This window comes from Mixophyes fleayi, chromosome 10 (genome assembly GCF_038048845.1).
Source record: "Mixophyes fleayi isolate aMixFle1 chromosome 10, aMixFle1.hap1, whole genome shotgun sequence".
Classification (NCBI taxonomy): Eukaryota; Metazoa; Chordata; class Amphibia; order Anura; family Limnodynastidae; genus Mixophyes; species Mixophyes fleayi.
The window spans coordinates 16,908,451-16,925,436 of NC_134411.1; the positions used below are offsets into that span (position 1 = coordinate 16,908,451).

General features: G+C 38.0%; 1 protein-coding gene across 1 annotated transcript in view; it reads right to left on the reverse strand.

Moving 5' to 3' along the window:
• Positions 1 to 5,669: 5,669 nt before the first annotated feature.
• SYT12 (synaptotagmin 12) overlaps positions 5,670 to 16,986 on the reverse strand; it is a 74,362-nt gene continuing 63,045 nt past the window's right edge. Inside the window, exons 5-8 of the mRNA XM_075187995.1 lie at positions 15,601 to 15,816; positions 12,055 to 12,175; positions 9,241 to 9,374; positions 5,670 to 7,166 (exon numbers count right to left, since the gene is read on the reverse strand). Coding sequence (XP_075044096.1) covers positions 6,993 to 7,166; positions 9,241 to 9,374; positions 12,055 to 12,175; positions 15,601 to 15,816 — 645 coding nt within the window. The 3' untranslated portion in view covers positions 5,670 to 6,992. The remainder of the gene's footprint in view (positions 7,167 to 9,240; positions 9,375 to 12,054; positions 12,176 to 15,600; positions 15,817 to 16,986) is intronic.

Genomic DNA, 16,986 nt, shown 5'->3' on the forward strand with positions numbered 1-16,986 from the left:
ATTTCTCCCATTGGTAAAACTGGTGCAAATAATTGTATTTTCCATATTTACTGCAGTTCAGTTTACTTTAAATAAGTCTGTATGCCTTTATGTAAGTTCATATAGGTAGGAGTAAAAGGTAAATGATACACCAATTTTAATCCACGATAGTCAAGTATTTACTGACCAGCATCATTTTAAGCAGTGCTGACCTCATAAAAGCCCTTCCTGAATTTATAGGGCTTGAGTCATAAAGGAAAGTAAGGCAAAATAGGCGTAAATGCAAGGGGTGCAAATTAGTTTATTACTTTGCACATAAGTTAAATACTGGCTGTTTTTCAGGTAGCACACAAATACTTGCTAGGTTTATTTTTACACTGAAATTTACAGTTGATCTAGGACATACCCTATCCCAACTACAAATCTGCCATCGCATTTTAAATTTGTTTTCCTCCTGTAATGCAACATGGTTTTGCCCAGATGCAGGTTACTCCTTTTTTTATGCTTTGCTCTCCTTAATGACTCGGTCCCATATTGCTCTGCACTTCTATCTCAATCTACATAACAGAAGTGTGGAAGCCCTGTTAAGTTGCAGGCTGCCAACTTGTACTGTCTTTTGCCTTAGTGTCGATAATCAGGAGCCATATCATGATTAATAGTTCAGTCAATGGTATCTTTGGGTTGAACAATTTTTTTCTATTTTTTTAGGCTTTGGCATGTATACTCATTTAGGCTTTTGTGTTTTGTATACACCAGTACTATTTGTATTCGTCCTAGTCTGGACCTGCTACACGTCCTACCCGCATCTAGATTTTGAAACCCATGTTTTGACAACAGAACAAAGCATTTTTTTTTCCATGTTTTAATTTATTTTTCAGAAAATTTTAAAGTGATTTTTTTACAGAAAGAAAGCTTAAAATTAAGGTGACAAAAAGCTAGTGGTTACATTTCTTTTGAGGTAATTTTTTTTTTTTTTTTTTTTTTTTTTACTTATACATTATTGCATTTATTCTAACAAAAGTGATAGTCCATTTTTTACTTTACAGAATCCATCATTACATCAAATACTGTTCATTCAAATTACATGACATAGAAAGGGTACACGAGCCATAACAAAACCGTTTATGTACAGTCGTCACTTTGAAAATAATTGTTTTCATCCATTAAATACTTTTAGATTACTCATTGTTTAATCATTGAAACTGATTGCGTGTGTATGTGAGTGTACCAGAAACCACAGTATAAGCAAGCGAAAATACTGTAAGAATGTACCAGATGGGTTCACTACACTACATAAGGCTATTCTGGCAGCGGTACAAAGGGGTAGGGTGGTTATACTGAGCATTGGTGGTTCTATACATATAAGATTAATATAAGTGTGTAGACGGTATGAAAAAAAACTGTATACATATCGGTGAAACACGTAATACTAATCATAAAATTGTCAACATTTTTAAATCGTTTCCAAGGTACCTGGTGGCCAAGGAGATACATCAAGGAAACCTAGGAGGGAATTCAATTGGAGCAGCCCCTCTAGGGAGGGAGCCGGGAGCAGAAATCCGGGTTAAAATTACCGTATTAACAGTAATAATGCACACTATTACCGTAGTAGCGGTTATAGCGCGCAGGCCGTGTTAATTTCAGCAGTAACGCAGCCAATTGAATCTCCCCCCCCCCAAAGTAGCAACCGATAACTCATAATACATATTTTTGCAGTTTTGATCCAAATATTAACATATAAAGCCAGAGCACAAGAAGTAAAGAGTGAAAATCGCATTCAATATACAAAAGAGGAGCTTGGTCAGTTCTGAAAAACAAACGTTTCCCAAGGTGAACAATGTTCAGGGGCAAATCTTCAAAACCTGCGACTGCCCCCCTGGAAATCAGAGACCGTTGGCAACTATGTACTCATCTACTGACATCGGCTAGAGGATCCAGCAAAAATATTTTCTATTAAGTAGATTCAGCTGAAAAACCATGCTCATTACAGACAAAAAAAGATGTTATCTACAACCGCTGGAGGCAGACATTTTGTAGACTAGACCCATATCGTAAGTATTCAGTCTATCAGTTCGCTAGAAACCACATCACTGAGGCATAAGGGGCTAGATTTACTAAACTGCGGGTTTGAAAAAGGTGGAGATGTTGCCTATAGCAACCAATCAGATTCTAGCTGTCATTTTGTAGAATGTACTAAATAAATGATAGCTAGAATCTGATTGGTTGCTATAGGCAACAGCTACACTTTTTCAAACCCAAGTCTTGTGTCTCATGGCTTAGTGATCTTACTAGTTTGTAATAAATTGATAGGCTGGATATTGGTTCATCCCAAATAAGTGCGGACTGTGTTAAGGTAACAGGTACACTTTAATGTAAGCCGATACAGTAATTCAGGTTATATGTTTATGATTTTCATTAGAATTAAGTGGCAATTGAATGTTGCATTTTATAAGAAAAAAAGTTATATTTGTTTACTATGCTATATCTCCATTTTAGTTATAATTCTTTTTTAATGAAGTACATTAAAAAATTTAAATGTAACTTAACACTTTTTTTAAAATCTGTTCTTTGACACACATTATATATATATATATATATATATATATATATATATATATATATATATAAAAACAATCTACTTGTAACTACCCAATAAAAGGTTTTATCTAAAGGAGAAGCTGCATATATACACGTGCATAAAGGGACCACCATATTTGAAATAAGTCTAACTCCTCTGAGCCAAACATAAGTTCACCAAAAAATGTAATGGTGCTACTTATACGCTGAGGATGTGAGGGATCCAAAAACGTGTCTCTCACAAATAGTGTGGAATCTAGCATAAAAGAAAAAAATATTTCTGCAGTATAAAATTGCCAAAAATCACCATAATAAGGGAGTGAATCCATTTCCCAAAATCTAATCTAATGTATGGAGATTTTATTCTGAAATCAAGAGAATATTGGCAATTTTCTGTGATTTTAAAAAGGAGGATTGACCATGTTGTCAGGTTGTGGGGTTGTTGCTAGAGGAAAAGAGAAAAACTAGAAGAGATATAGGGGTATATTTACTAAACTGCGGGTTTGAGCTGTCATTTTCTAGAATGCACTAAATTAATGATAACTAGAATCTGATTGGTTGCTATAGGCAACATCTCCACTTTTTCAAACCCGCAGTTTAGTAAATCTAGCCAGAGCCGTAACTTAGAATTCTAGCGCCTGGGGCGAGAAGGACAAATGCCGCCCTCCTAGCCGTCAATTTTAACCAAATTAACCTAAAATATTCCTAAATTGCGCCCCCCTTCAGCGTTGCGCCCTGGGCGGTCGCCCCTGTCGCACAGCCCTAGTTACGGCCCTGAATCTAGCCCATAATCTATCTCCAGCTAACTAGCCTCCTGAATAGCAGAACGGCTGTCAGGATAAGCGTGATCTCACCAGAGCCGTAACTTAGAATTCTAGCGCCTGGGGCGAGAAAGACAAATGCCGCCCCCCTAGCACTCAATTTTAACCAAATTAACCTAAAACATTCCTAAATTGCGCCCCCCTTCGGCGTTGTGCCCTGGGCGGTCGCCCCTGTCGCACAGCCCTAGTTAATAGCTTCTCCATTGAAGCGTATAAATATTTACAAGTGGTATTCAAGTATCCTGAAATGTTCAAACTCTTATATGAAAGCTAGGCATGCCTTATAGTGGTCTGTTATATAATGTCAGGCATGTATAAATCCATGTGTTAATTACCACATTTGTATAGAAGTTTATTGAAGCTGCATTGCCACCTATTACAATTAAGCCCCTTCCCAGGGAGATTGCTGCTTGTAATTGGCCCTTCTGGCTCACTCATCGCGTTAACGTAAATGTTTTACACTTAGGTGGTAAAGCAGCTTTAAGAAATACTAGTCATTGACATGTTACTTAAAAAGTCATAAGTATAATCAAATATTGAATACGTGCAAATAGTTTTATTAATATTATTACTGCATTTAATTTATTCAATCAAATATTCAAATGTCGAAACTGATGTATGCATTTTGATAAATGAGATAAATGTTGCTGTTATTAATTATACTGGTTTTCTTGCCTTCTACATTTTCAACGATATAGAGAAGACTAGGTAATGTTGACATTACTAATCTGATCATTATTTTCTCCCATTGTATGAAATTCAGCTTATATTGTTTGTTTTTAGAGGAATCGGCTTCCACTCCCTCCCCCTCAGCCCCCACAAAGCCTGTGCTATCTACTGACCTCTACTGCTCTAGTGCATCATATACCTACTTTTTGTGACGTGGGTTTAATGATGGCCTTGCAGGGAACAATGCAGAATACAGAGGAGGCAAAAGCAATTACACATAACAACAGGTTGTACGTTATGCAGTGGTTATCAGATTTGCTGAGTTAGGGGTTGTACAGATGAACATTAATATCATGCATTCAATGTGCATTCTTAAAGCATGGTAAATGCTGCTAATCCAAAAAATCATTTAATAGACCTTCCACACAATTTATGACAAGCGTTCGATTGGCTTAGTGTCAATATCAATGTTGCTTCAGCCTTCGTAAATGATAACATTTGTTAAAATAAAACGGAGATCTTTGGGAACACTAAGTACAAAGGAGCCTATGTATTAAAGCAAGTATGGAGGCAAGAGCCCCACATTCCCATTCTACCCCATGTTTGTCTGGCGGAGTCAGGTTGGGGAGAGGACACACACGGTTGGCAATGAGATTCATCTTTACTATGCTGCCTGTTACGCCATTCTATGGCCTGCTCGCTGGGCCGAAATCATCTAAGGTTACAGAAGTCGGTTCTGCTCCATTTTTGTGCAGAGCTGCGTTATATGTAATAACTAAATATGACACGTGGCACCATTCTGCTCCAAAAACTGGAAAACTGGGACTATATGTAAGCTAGTAATATAATATATTATGTACCATGGAAGCTTTGAGAACACGCTTTCAACACCTTTAAAAGTGAAGACAAAGTAGAAAGTTTTTTCAAAGTTTTTAACAGGCGTTGTTTTCCAATGCCCATGCGTACGAGCCCTATGGTAAATGTGAAAACCGCTAAATTGTTTAGGGTCAAATCATGATCAAATGAAAACTATCACAAGAAAAAATATATAGTATTAGATTTTGTTATGATGCTCCCCCTCTTTAGTATGTTTGAGTCTATTTTTGTGCAACCTTCTGTACCACGGTTTGTTGTTTCTACCTGTGATATGTCAGCACTTTGTAAATAAAATATAATCATAATACCTGTGAGATTAAGCCAATGACTTACAAATCTTCACAGACTGCAACATACTAAAGAAGAAGATCATCAAGTCAAAACTCTAATGGGGTACATATGGCATTTTTTATTATGTTTTTCATTTAACATAACATTATCAATAGTAATAATAATAAATGTGTGAACCTTCAATGTATATTAAATATATATTATATGCAAATTTAACAATGTGTATAGTCTCATACAAAAATAGAATAAGGTGCAAACATGTATTCTGTGGAAAAATATAAATGTTACATGAACAGTTGCATTTTCTGCTGATGAAAGGTGGTGATATAAATTCACACCAAAATAATCCACTGGTTTCAGAGCTAATGGGACACACAAATCTTACTAGAGTCCATCGATTCATAGTAAACGTAACCCTGAAGACTGGTAGGTTCAGTAACTATGTTTAAGCAACAGTTTATTCTAACAATGTTTATTGTCAATTATGTACAGAATAAAACCTTTTGCTTTTCCAATACTACATTGACTGCAAGTTAAGATATTTTTATTGTACACTTATTATTATCCACATTTTACAGCAGATTGTCCTACAAGCCTTCCCTGTTGCATCAGCAGTATATAAAAATGTCAAGACTTAAGGGTATATTTACTTAACTGCAGGTTTGAAAAAGTGGAGATGTTGCATTTATTTAGAACATTCTACAAAATGACAGCTAGAATCTGATTGGTTGCTATAGGCAACATCTCCACTTTTTCAAACCCGCAGTTTAGTAAATATACCCCTTATAATGTATGTGTTTATACCTAACCAGAGTGTTTCATTTACATGTTATATGTTAATACATAACTATATCTGGCCTGTATTGTGTCTGTAGATCCCTTAGACAAAGCTTCACAGATGTTTAGTAAAGTGGAATTTTTCTGTCTTACATCACCTTGTAGTAGAAAAGGGTAAGGAGGGCAGCACACATGACCTTGAAGTTGCCCAAACATGCAATGATTTGGACCGCTAATTATATCATGTTAGACCAAACTGACGCTAAACGTCAAGTGAAGTGTGTTCAATGAATAGTTGGTTAAACCAGGACTGATAAAACTTGAGTCGGCCAATGATCACAATCTACCAAATGTAGTTCCTGGCAGACCACACTAATAGGTTTCCATGTGATCCGGTCTCTCAGACTGAACTGAAGAGGATCTGATTCATCCAAACTGACCACATGCAGTGAGGTCAAAATTGAACAACGATTGGTTCTGCCAATGGGTAGGCAGCTGAATGCTTCACAGTGATGAAAAATGAATGTATTCTTTTGTTTTAGATGTTCTAACATCACATGAAGCAGTTTTATATAAAGTAACTACATATATTTATGGCTTTGGCCAGGGGTAGCTGTTGTCCCAGTGACGGCAAGCACACCCCTAAGTGTTTAAGTAATTAATATTATACTTCTCTCAATAAAATATAATTATTTCATAACCATTATATTTTCTAAAGCAAAGCACCATTTGGTGATAAATCTTTATGTATTGACATATCTCTCTGCAATATACATATTATATAGTCTCTGATTATAACAGAAAAATAAAATCACAAAACAAATAATAAAAACAGCAGTTTTTACATCACTTACTGCTTGGACTATTATGAGAGTCATAGGAATTGTAGTGTTCCATGCAAAGTGTTTGTACATTAATGGGTCTACCAAGATTGGTGTTGGGTTATTGCTCCCCGGTCTTGCTTTTATTTGCACTTGGTGACACAATGGGGTGCAGAGTCTCTTAGTTTTGAAGCAATTGGTGCCACATGGACACGGGTTTTCTTAGGGTAGCTAACATTTGGTTCCAATGAGTCACACCCAACCCGCTGACTGCCGGACCAATGATCACATGACCGATATTTTCTGTTCGACCATCGTCACAGCATTCTGCCACCGTAATCCTCAGAGACAGGTCCTAGAATGACAACATCATCATCAAACTGTACAGTAACCAATTGGACTTCGAGCTGAACTTTTTTTTTTTTATATATATTCTGTTATATACAATGATGTTATATAATTTACTGATACTTATATCAATTCCTCACTAGGGCCCGATCTGTGTGGAGTTTGTATGTTCTCCATGTGTTTGTGTGGGTTTCATCTGGGTACTCCGATTTCCTCCCACACTCTGAAAACACACTGGTAGATTAATTGGCTGCTGACTAAAATGCACCCTAGTGTGTGTGTTTGTGTTTATGGAATTTAGACTGCAAGCTCCAGTGGGGCCGTTAGAAGTTGCGGCAGGCACTGCTGCACTACAGGTCGGTTGCCTAGTGAGGGCAACCGGCCTCCTGCTCTAATTAGGTGGCAAAAGGTGTTGCCTCGTTCTCAACTGGGTGCCAAGTAACGGCAACCAGCGTATTTCCTATGTACTCAAAACAAAAACAGTTGTCAGCGCTTATCCTATACACTGCATACCTGTGTGTGTCTAGCAAAATGAAAACATGAGGTATTAGTTCATATTTTGATCAAAACATTTAAGCCTGCATCCCAGCGTCAAGGGCACCTCATTATATGCAGGTCCTACACTGACCTATATGCTTTAAACACCATTAAAATGCAGTTAAAATCAGATGCACTCACCTCCAAGGTATATGGGTTTACATCTAGCAAGGGCTGGCTTGAGAGCCACACCCAAATGTGCCTTAAATAGGCTTGATGCTGCTATGACAATAAGGCAATATTTTGAAACAAAACCAGAAAAAAAAACAAGCCCGCGCTCGGTATATCTCACATTATATATGGTACCAGCTGCTTGGCAATAAGCCCGTGCTCGGTATATCCCATATTGTATGTGGTACCAGCAGCGTGTCAATATAAATTGCCCATATATGTATACAAAACAAAAAGACAGTTGTCAGCGCTTATCCTTTACACTGCATATCTGTGTGTGTCTAGCAAAATGAAAACATGAGGCTATCCATTCATCAGATTAGTGCAGCTAAGGCTGTGCCAAACAAGCGCCAGATAAAATAAATGCGCATTCCTTACTTAAAAAAATGGATACATTTTGGGTGGGCAGTATGTCACAGATTATACCAGATATGGACCCACTATACCACTAGGGATTGTGATTTGAGGACTGTCCCACAGGTGACCGGCAAGGGCATGTCCTTTGGACTCATTTAGAAAACAGATTACTATGGAGCAATTACTCTCCCTTTTTAGGTTTTAAACCATCTTAAAAACTGCAGCTTTATTACTGAAACTGGCAGTGGAGATTGAAGTTTATTCACATTGTTCACTCCTCTATGAAGCTCTTATTCATGGGGACATTGACAATGAGCATCAGTTAGTACACACTGAATAAAGACGATGTTGGAGGCGACAGGAAAAGGAACGGGTGGGGTTTTTGCTAAAGGAGGGCGGAGCTTTATATGGGGTTACCAGAAGGGATGTCTTTGGGGATCTGTTTTCTGGAGGGGGGTTGCGTTGTTACTAGATAAGATTTCTCTTGATGGAAAATGGTTCATCTAGAAAGGGAATTTTCTTTGAAAAAAAGTCAGCTTGCTAGGAAGAAGGTATATTTGTGCTGAATGGACGGCTTTCTTGTTGGAAAAGAACAGTTCAATTTACTGGAGGGGGATTTCATTTCTGCAAGTGGAATTAATTTGCTATACGGAGAGAGACTGTGCTGGAGGAAGGGGTTTCATAGTTGGAGGAGGGTAGCGGTTTCCTGGAGAGTGACTTTGGAGATCAGGGGCAGTTAGCAGTTATGTATTGCACAATAACTATATTGTCTTGTTTGATCGCCCTTTACATGTCCTTTTATGTAGCTGATTACCTTTGGCTTGCAATTAACATGGCAACTGCTATTCAAGTTAAGTTATACTTAAGGTTCAGTGTGAGGTTAATTTAAAATATAGTCAGGAACACAATGTTTACTCCCAAAAATAGTATAATGTATTCATACCCACACTTTCTATTACAGAGCTCCAGGCTGAAATTAGGAGTGAAGCCTTTTAGGCATGATTGCTATGACTTACCTGCAGTACTATGGCTGGTACAGAGAATATCATTGCTTCATTAAATACCGGATTTCTATCATCCCGTTTCACTGCCGTCTTTTTCTTACTGATCTTTCTGCCATCCTGTAACAGGTAGACCTTCACAAACGGGTCTGTGAATTCAAGGAAACAGATTAATTTTGAACTGTACTTTATTATTATTAATATTCTTTATTTATATGGCGCCACAAGGTGTCCGCAGCGTCGTACAAAATACAAAAATACAATACAGACAGTATACAATGGTACACAGTACAGAGTAGAACAAGTATAGCCAAGACTTCAAAATCTCCAAGCATAGCAAGTAGAGGGGTGTAGGAGTAGAGGAAATGGTATACACTTCAAGTTTAGTGTCGGTACATTAGTACTGGTCTGTGAAATATATCATTCCATTGGTTGTTGAGGCCACCGCATCATGAATTAACTCTGTCCGATACAATTGCTCTCTAAAAATGACCAATATTACTTCTCTGCCATTTTCTTCAGAAATGCTTACTCCTTTTCAGTACACGTAGCCACAGTCTCCTGATCATTCATCTTCATCATTAATTTATTTATATAGCGCCACTAATTCGACAGCGCTGTACAGAGAACGCACACACATCAGTCCCTGCCCCATTGGAGCTTATAGTCTAAATTCCCTAACATACACACACACAGCGAGAGAGCTTAAGGTCAATTTGACAGCAGCCAATTAACCTACCAGTATGTTTTTGGATTGTGGAAGGAAACTGAAGTACCCGGAATAAACCCACGCAAACTCCACAAAGATAAGACCATGGTCAGGAATTCAACTCATGACCCAGTGCTTTGAGGCAGAAGTGCTAACCGCTAAGCCACCATGCTGCCCATTGAACATGGTCAGTAAAAATTAATTAAAACATTTTAATAAGTAAATCGATAAAAGCTTGAAATATACAGTACAAGTGGTGTCCTTTTAAATAAGAGCACAATTCTGAATTTTAAATACCAATTCAGGGGAGGGTAAATATAAAAGCACTTTGCAATATAATGTAAACAGAGAACAGGTCTTCGTAAATGAAAATATGAAAGCAGAGACGATAAGGATGTGCATACAAGTGGCAGTAGAGTATTAAATATATGATAACAAATGCTAAGGGCAAATTAGATTAAATAGAATGTATAATGTAGGAAAAGAACTAGGAGTGAGTGAGTCTTGTTTGGATGAAAGTAATCTCTAGGCAGTGAATTTGGAAGGATATAGCTTGGTTCGGAAGGAGGGGGTAAGTAAAAATGTAAAACTTTTTTATAACTTGCCCACCAGAGGGACATGAATAAAAATACACAAGTACTAGTTCTGATTGTGGTTTGTTATAAGCCACCTAGTATAATTAATTTTACTGAAACAAAATTATTATTACAAACTGTGATCCTCATAATGGTTGATTTTAAATATCCATATACACCGATCAGTCACAACGTTAAAATCACCTGCCTAATATTGTGTAGATCTCCCTCGTGAAGGCAAAACAGTTCTGACCCGTCAAGGCATGGACTCCACATGACCTCTGTAGGTGTCCGGTGGTATCTGGCACCAATACGTTAGTAGCATATGTTTCATATGACACTGAGGCTAAGGGCCTTATTTAGAGTTTGACGCATTTCGCACCACAAATATGCGCGTAAAAATTCTGTCAGAAAAATTGCGCCCTTATGTGTGCAAAGTTCCATACATGTAAAGATACATCCAATTTAAAACGCAACAGTATTTCTATGACGGGTGTTCAAATGTGTATACTTAAGCCTTAAACCATACACACATAAACACAGGCATTTTAGCAAGCAATACCTCAATGTTCTTAATCCAACTTCTGCTTCCTAATGAAGTCCGTATACAATAAGTTTGAAGGGGTGTATTCAAGAAACCAATTTCCTGTAATAGTGTGTAATTGTTACGTGGCTTCTAACCCACTGTCATATTACTGCCATATCCCTGTGCGCTTATCCATCCACACTACCCTCTAGATACACATCCATGTCAAAGCTGTCATCTACTGCACACTACGGGCCTGATTCATGTCCGTCTGTTTGTGTATCATATCTTGCGTGATTCTACACTGCGCATGCCGGACTTAACACCAATGAGCGCAACTGCAAGTAGTTCATATCCACACACTTCTGACCTCTTATGACTTGAGACACGAAACAGGGGTGGAAAGGGGATGACTACCGTAGGCGGGTGTAAATGCTGGGTGACAGTGATGACAGACACGGCATAGTCTTTGAATTAAAAACACATTCACGTCTCAGTAGCTATAACAGAACAGCTGTATGTATATAATTTACTATCAAAACACATTGTATGCACCGTACGCATTGAACAGTAATGTAAAATAATTTATGAAAATAAAATATAAAATATGGATTATATTTTAAATGTTTTTTATGTATTATATTGTTAATAGTTGTTATTTTAATTTATGATCAAATAAAAGATTTGTGCTTTATAATGTGAAATAATTGTACATGCGTGCTGTATGTGCGTATACTTCATTCTGTCATGTATGTCTACATACGCAAGCACTCTTTATACAAAGCGCACTTCCACCCGTATTCTAATCAAAGCGCGTCTTACGATTCGCTTTGGTTTCAATACGGTCGGAACTACGCACAAGTTACACTCTTTTTTTAAAGACGGAAATTACGTTCATGTCACGTTCGGACTGGAATCAGGTCCCACGTTTTTAAACAATATTCTTCTATTCTGCAGGAATGTACAAAAGTGGCAGCAAATTAATTTTGCCCAATAGAACATTTCAAGATAGATATTACCTGCTGTAGCCTTTTTTTCCGTCCACACTAAGTTCTTCCCTTTGACTACGACCACAGTGAGACGTTCAGCAGTCGGGAGGTAACTGAGTGACAGCAGAATTTCTCCTACAGTGTCTGCGGTCTGTAAAACAACATTGTGGGTTTCCATCATAGATTTTCACATAATGTTGTGTATGTCAAATTATATATACAAGAACGACTTTAGGAGCAGGTCATATCCATACTGCATATAGCCAACGGCCTTGCATAGTGGGGGAAATAACTATCAAGGTAGAAATGTAATTTATATTCTGTGCAAGGATCTACTGGCACCAAGCTGTGCAGTTCCCATTAGCCCATGGATTACTTGCAGCAGGACATTTACAACAGTAATGGTGAATAAGCCAAAACAAATCACATATATGAGTAGAAAAATAAATGCTTGGATAGAGATTTCTCTAGTCTGATTTCTGTTCCTTACATTCCACATATTCAGTACTAACTTAGTATGATCTACTCACAGGAACGTGTGATCTTCCATTCTCATTTTCCTTCTGCTTGATCGATATTTAATACAGCTGATCCATGACCATCTCTCTAAAACACTTTTCTTTTCAGTTAGCCTCCTTGAAACTGGTTTAAATCTTACCAGTCTAACCATAGTTTGTGCCTTTCTCAGGTGGGGTTTCTTTGTTCACCCCTCTTTTAGCTAGATATGGTAAGGCTCTACACTCTGCTCTTTCTATCGGTGGTAATCGTTTTTACGATTACAAGTCATAAAACTGCATATAGGTGTTGGTAAACTTAATTGAGAGTACGTTGTTATCTCTTGGATTATCTCTAAATTCTTGTGCTCTACCCATAATCCATTTATGTATAAGAGATCCCCATGTGTGTTCTTAACTACAGCTGCTGTGTGCCCAATACCAATTTATGGCACAGGTCGTAAAAGCTAAAACCTCTAGAAATCGCTTTTAGGTTAGAACAATAGTCTCAATAATATCCTACCACAGTCCCCTCACATTCATTGTGGTTCTGTGATATCTCAGCGCATCTCAACTGGGTGGCAGATGGCTGAGCAGCTGGGATAATGGAGGACCCAGGAATATGTCATATTTTCTCAAATATCATACTTACATGAGTTATGTCTCATATATAAATGAAGGGAAACTTATGACCTGTTGCGGAGAGTTAATATCATCTCTGTATGACATTCTGGTAAGTAATTAGGTCAGAATAAAGAATCTCTGACTTGATATATGTTTTGACAAGATGGTTGTGAAACTCATTTGCATGACCACAGACTTTCTGGTTCTGATATAGTGGAGTTGTTCCCTTTTGGGATTCAATTTCATATTGTGAAGAGTTCCAGTGAATTCATGCTCTCCTAGCAGGCAGAAATCTGATCCTTTAATTTTTATTATTTTTACAAAAATTATTGTATAATATCTATGTATGTCTTTTTTGTTAATTGTTTTTCATCTTAAGCATTGCACTGTCGATTAATTTTCAATCTTTAGTCACACTTAATAAGTTCATGTAATAGATTGTAAGCTTGCGAGCAGGGCGTTCTTACCTCTTTGTCTGTTTTACCCAGTATTGTTTATTACTGTCTTTGTCCCCAATTGTAAAGCGCTACGGAATTTTCTGGCGCTATATAAATAAATGTTGTTGATGATGATGATATTTCTGTGTTCTTACGAATTCACGTTGGTATTAGAATGCTACATAGTTGAACCAGGGGAGATAATTTGGTTTATGATAGCTCTATGTCAGCAGAGATGATTTGTTTTATGATAGCACTAGGTCAGGAGAGATCATTTGGTTTATGATAGCACTAGGTCAGCAGAGATCATTTGGTTTATGATAGCACTAGGTCAGCAGAGATCATTTGGTTTTATGATAGCAGTAGGTCAGCAGAGATCATTTGGTTTATGATAGCACTAGGTCAGCAGAGATCATTTGGTTTATGATAACACTAGGTCAGGAGAGATCATTTGGTGTTTGATAAATCTGATTAAATTAAGTTGTGATAGATTAGTTTAGATAAAGGGAGAAGCAAAGACTTCCTGAGTAAGAGTGTCAGCTCTTCAAACCAAACCTTGATGGTGGAATAATTGGTAAGACAGAAGTTAGTGTGTGGGATAGACAGGGGAGTTTTAATCATTTTTAAACAAACCAGGTGGTTGTTTTTGATTAAAACCATCACACACCACACAGGTACAAGTGAGCACTGGATCATGACACAGTGCATTTTTTTTAAAACGGTTCTTGTTCCACTTTAGTACATCTGACACACGTCAACACAATTGAAAACATACATTTATCTCAATAGTAGTGCATTGAAAATGCAATGAGATGTGGATAAGAAGTGTTTACATAAGCATTTGGCTTGAAAAAGAAACACAGTCCTGTTTTGTTACAAACGCAGGTTTAAAAGACATAGATTGAACGTATTTGTAAGTGCAGTTAAATACACATAAAACACAAATTAAATGTATACAGGAACGCATTTCACTTTATACAGGTTTTTACTTGCGTTTTAAGAAACAATAACACATTCCAAACGCCAGTGTGCACAGAGCCTTAAAAGAGAAATGACATTTACTGTCAGTGTCACTTTCATATGTCAGTTACTTACTACATTTTCATCTAGGGCTCTTCTCTGGCAAAGGAAATAATATTTTATTTATGACACTATGAGGGTTTTAGAGATCTTCTTATTAACCCTTTACGGACTGGTTATTCTGTATGTAAGCCTTGCTCCAATTAGCAGAGCAGTGTATGGTATGAACGGCACTACATCACCTATTCAGTCATTTGTACCCATTTAGCTAGGCATTAATAATTACAATTTTGGAGTTTTCCATTTTAAAATAACGCAAATAACCAGAGTGAGATACCCTTCGTGCTGTCATTTGGAAAATGGTTTAATTAAAAAATAAAATTAATAATTAGTTGGATGTATGGACTTTCCTTTATGTAGTGGTAGATTTAACATGATAACAACTATTTTGCAGTAGTAGTGACTATCACATCAATAGTCTATGCTGCCATTGCTGTTACGTTGGTTAGATTGGCTACATGTTGGCCATGACTTTCACAATTGGCTATATATGGATATGGATGAGCTGGATGAGCTGAAATACTCTGCTCTGTTGTTAATATTTGAGTGAACCTAATGGTTTGAATGTGGAATGTATATAGTAGGCGTTTTAACCCTAGTTAAAAGCACAAATAAATATAGCTATATATTGCACTCAGGTATCAGGGCCAAGCCTGCCTTGTGGGCCCACAGCACTGGTGGATTATACATTACTATCCACAGCTCTGGGCAGTAATATTATCTGCCACTACTGCGGGCCCCAAAGACACCTGCCCCCACACAGTCACAGAGGGTTGGTTACTGCACGGATCAATAGCACAGCTTGAAGCTTCCTATTGGTCCACGTGGTCACACTGCCAGTCTGCACTGGGGAGAGGGGAGGGGGGGGGGGGGCAAAAAGTTGCAGCACTGGGAATTACACAATGATACCAGACATTTAAAAGTAACTAAATTAAAATGACCTTATTGACGTCTTGCAGGTATATCCATGTGTTGAATGGACGCACAGCCAAATCCAGGTCTGATAATTTCAGTTCTGCTACTCCTGTGCTGACATTCCTTTCATCCCCGTCTATGCCAAAAATAGAGAACCTCAGGCTGTTTTCTTCCAGTGCCAGCGGATCGAGGGGAATAGAAAACTTTTCATCAAACAGAACTGAATATGCATTTCCCTGTATCTGTCAAAACAAAAATGGTATGCATATGTCAAAAGAAGACACTTAATGGGAATTGTGCAGGAAGAAATATTTAATTCTCTGCTTTCCAAATTCAAAATATGTAATTTTGTTTTGCAGCAAAGCAATCTAAGTGACAGTTTATCAACTCTGTGTGTTTACAGTAGACTACAGTTATTTGGGGGTTTCTACAGCCTGCAACAATTCAATTATGAAACCACTCTCCAGATAACATAGCAGAAACATTTATAGTAAGATTAACGACCTATTAAAAGAACAAGTCTGGCCTCAACCATGCTCGCCTATATATAGGCTGAAAAAAAACACATTACAGATTTTCCCAAACTCAGCCATTTAAGTGAAAACCTGCAGTGTAAATCATAGTTGCCTACTCTCCCGGAATGCGTGGCGGACTCCCGAGAGAGCAGGGCAACCTCCTGCTTTCTGCGCTCTTTGTTGGTGAAGTGGGTGGGGCTAATTGTGGCCACCTGGCCCCACCCCCTGTGGTAATTGACCAACCTTGGTTTACTTTGACATGGGGCGTGGACAGGTTGACGCGATCGGCGCGGCCATGTCCCCAGAACACAGCTGCTTTGGAGACCTCCAGGATGGGAGATTTCCAAAGTTGCACAAACACACCCATTCGTATGCAGAAGAACACCACAGCGTCTGCGGGTGTGCAGGCATTTGTACCATCAAATGGGAGGAGTTAGCGGATGGGAGCATTCCTTGGCAAGTCTGGATTAGGAGCATGAGTGCGCCTACTTGTGCAGTAACATGAAGAAACAAGATTTTGTTTTGTGGGATGACATTTTTTCAATGAGATAAAGGGGTGGAGAGGGTGCATTCCCTGCGTTGCACCTTCCTGTTACAAGGCGGAAAATTGCATTTGTAGGCAGATTTCAACCAATATAATGAAAACCTTCAAACACAAAAAATGTGACACGTGTAATAAGCACATGTCCCCTCACTCATGATTAACATTTGCAGGCACCTGGAGATGGGCTGTGCAGACAATTACTTGTGCACATAAAGAAGCAGCGTGAGTCTGCTATTTCTGCAATTCTTATGTCACCTCTGATTTAGGGTTCACCGCAATATTGTGACTTTTCGGCACATTCAACAATACGTCCAGACACTGATGTTTCTGCAGCTGTATTTTGGGTTGCAAAT